The following is a 1,462-nucleotide window of genomic DNA, read 5'->3' as shown; positions in this document are numbered from 1 at the left end:
CTAGCAGCCTCGCACCGATGACTTATCGATGTCATCATTTACCCAGAATGCTTTGTGTGTAAATAAAATGGCTCCGTCCGTGTTAAAATATATTTTTAAACTTTTAGTTTAAAAATGATAAAAACTGAACAGCCTACAGTATTTTTACAGTCTTTATTTTACAGTTAAAATATATGTTTATTGAATAAAGTTTAATGTTACAACTAATAGGGGATCCCTTTAAGTGACTTCTGGGTCTGCCTCTTGGATCTTCTACAAATGGGACAGTTCTACTCGGAGCTCCCCAGTTGATGAAGCTCCTCGTTTGAGCCTGGCCTCCCTACAATCCTTTAGGTCATTACATGTAACATTTTCATGATAGTTCCCAAACCTTTGGTTGCCAGCATACCTCGGACATAACTTTATCACAAAGAACAAAGACACAATGAGGTCACTGTAAAACACAAACACTCTGAATCTCACTGTTTTGTTGTTTCTGTGTTTTTCTGTGCTCAGTAGTTCTCTGAACAGGAAGCAGACTCGCCGGCGTGAAGACAAGCTCCTCCCGCCCCTGCTGTCCCCGCTTTCCGACGAGCCTCCTCGTAAACGGCCGTGTGACGGCGCCCCTGCCCTTGGCGAGGAGGTCGGTGCTGTCGGGGTGCCGCCCTGCTCCACGTCCACGCCCGTTTCCTCCTCGTCTTCCTCACACCGACATCGGAGAGGTGATGGGAAGACTTCATCTCATGGGAGAAACAGCAGCGTAAGTTTTTTATGAGGAACGAAGAGAATATAACACAAATGGAGCAAACAAAGGCTTTGTGGTGAGATACAAGTGAAGATGAATCAGTGAAGTGACCCCGGTGTCACGGTGAATCTATCACCGAACCGGGCATGACTCTAAAGTCTAATGAGACAGGTCTCACAATATTTTACTAACAGGCAGTGGTGGGCAGTGCTAATCCAAAAATTAGCTCTGCAACTTTTAAAGCACTTAAGAAAATATTTAGCTCTGCAATTTCAAAAGTGCTACTGCCATAGAAAAATTAGCGGAAGCTCATTTTGAAGTGCGAGTTCAATTTGACGCTTACTAGCTGGCAGCAATACATGTACAATACATGTACAACACTAAGAACTAGCGTTGTATGAATCCTTTTACAGCTTAATTCTACAACCGTCGATTGCTGGGGATGTGATTTCCTGAAACAGACCTTTAGCTCCTGGTGTAAAAATTAAAAAGTTGTTGAGGGTTGCTAGTTCGACTGCTTCTTTGTCTTTTTCTTTTGTTTGTTGTAGATTTTTCATCAATAAAGTAATTTTAAAACTGTTTATTGGAAAACTGAAGCAATGCATTCTGGGTACATGACAAATTTGATTTGTGACGGGAAACGAAAGCAAAGAGTACAGAAAACTGTGTTCACTTCAAAATAAAAGCTTGGATTTTAAAGTTTTCCATGTAGTTGCTCCAGTTGACCACTAGATGTCA

The 1,462-nt window shown here is 41.7% G+C and overlaps 1 protein-coding gene across 1 annotated transcript in view; it reads left to right on the top strand.

Annotated features, from left to right (window-relative positions):
* LOC106531620 (AF4/FMR2 family member 2) overlaps positions 1–1,462 on the top strand; it is a gene marked incomplete at both ends in the record, with an annotated part of 39,926 nt that overhangs the window by 28,840 nt on the left and 9,624 nt on the right. The window contains 1 exon segment of the mRNA XM_014027527.1: positions 496–739. Within this exon segment, the coding sequence (XP_013882981.1) occupies positions 496–739 (244 nt within the window).

This window comes from Austrofundulus limnaeus, unplaced genomic scaffold (assembly GCF_001266775.1).
Source record: "Austrofundulus limnaeus strain Quisiro unplaced genomic scaffold, Austrofundulus_limnaeus-1.0 Scaffold658, whole genome shotgun sequence".
In the NCBI taxonomy this organism is placed as follows: Eukaryota; Metazoa; Chordata; class Actinopteri; order Cyprinodontiformes; family Rivulidae; genus Austrofundulus; species Austrofundulus limnaeus.
The sequence above is the reverse complement of the archived record's forward strand: the minus strand, read 5'-3'. Positions and strand labels throughout refer to the sequence as shown.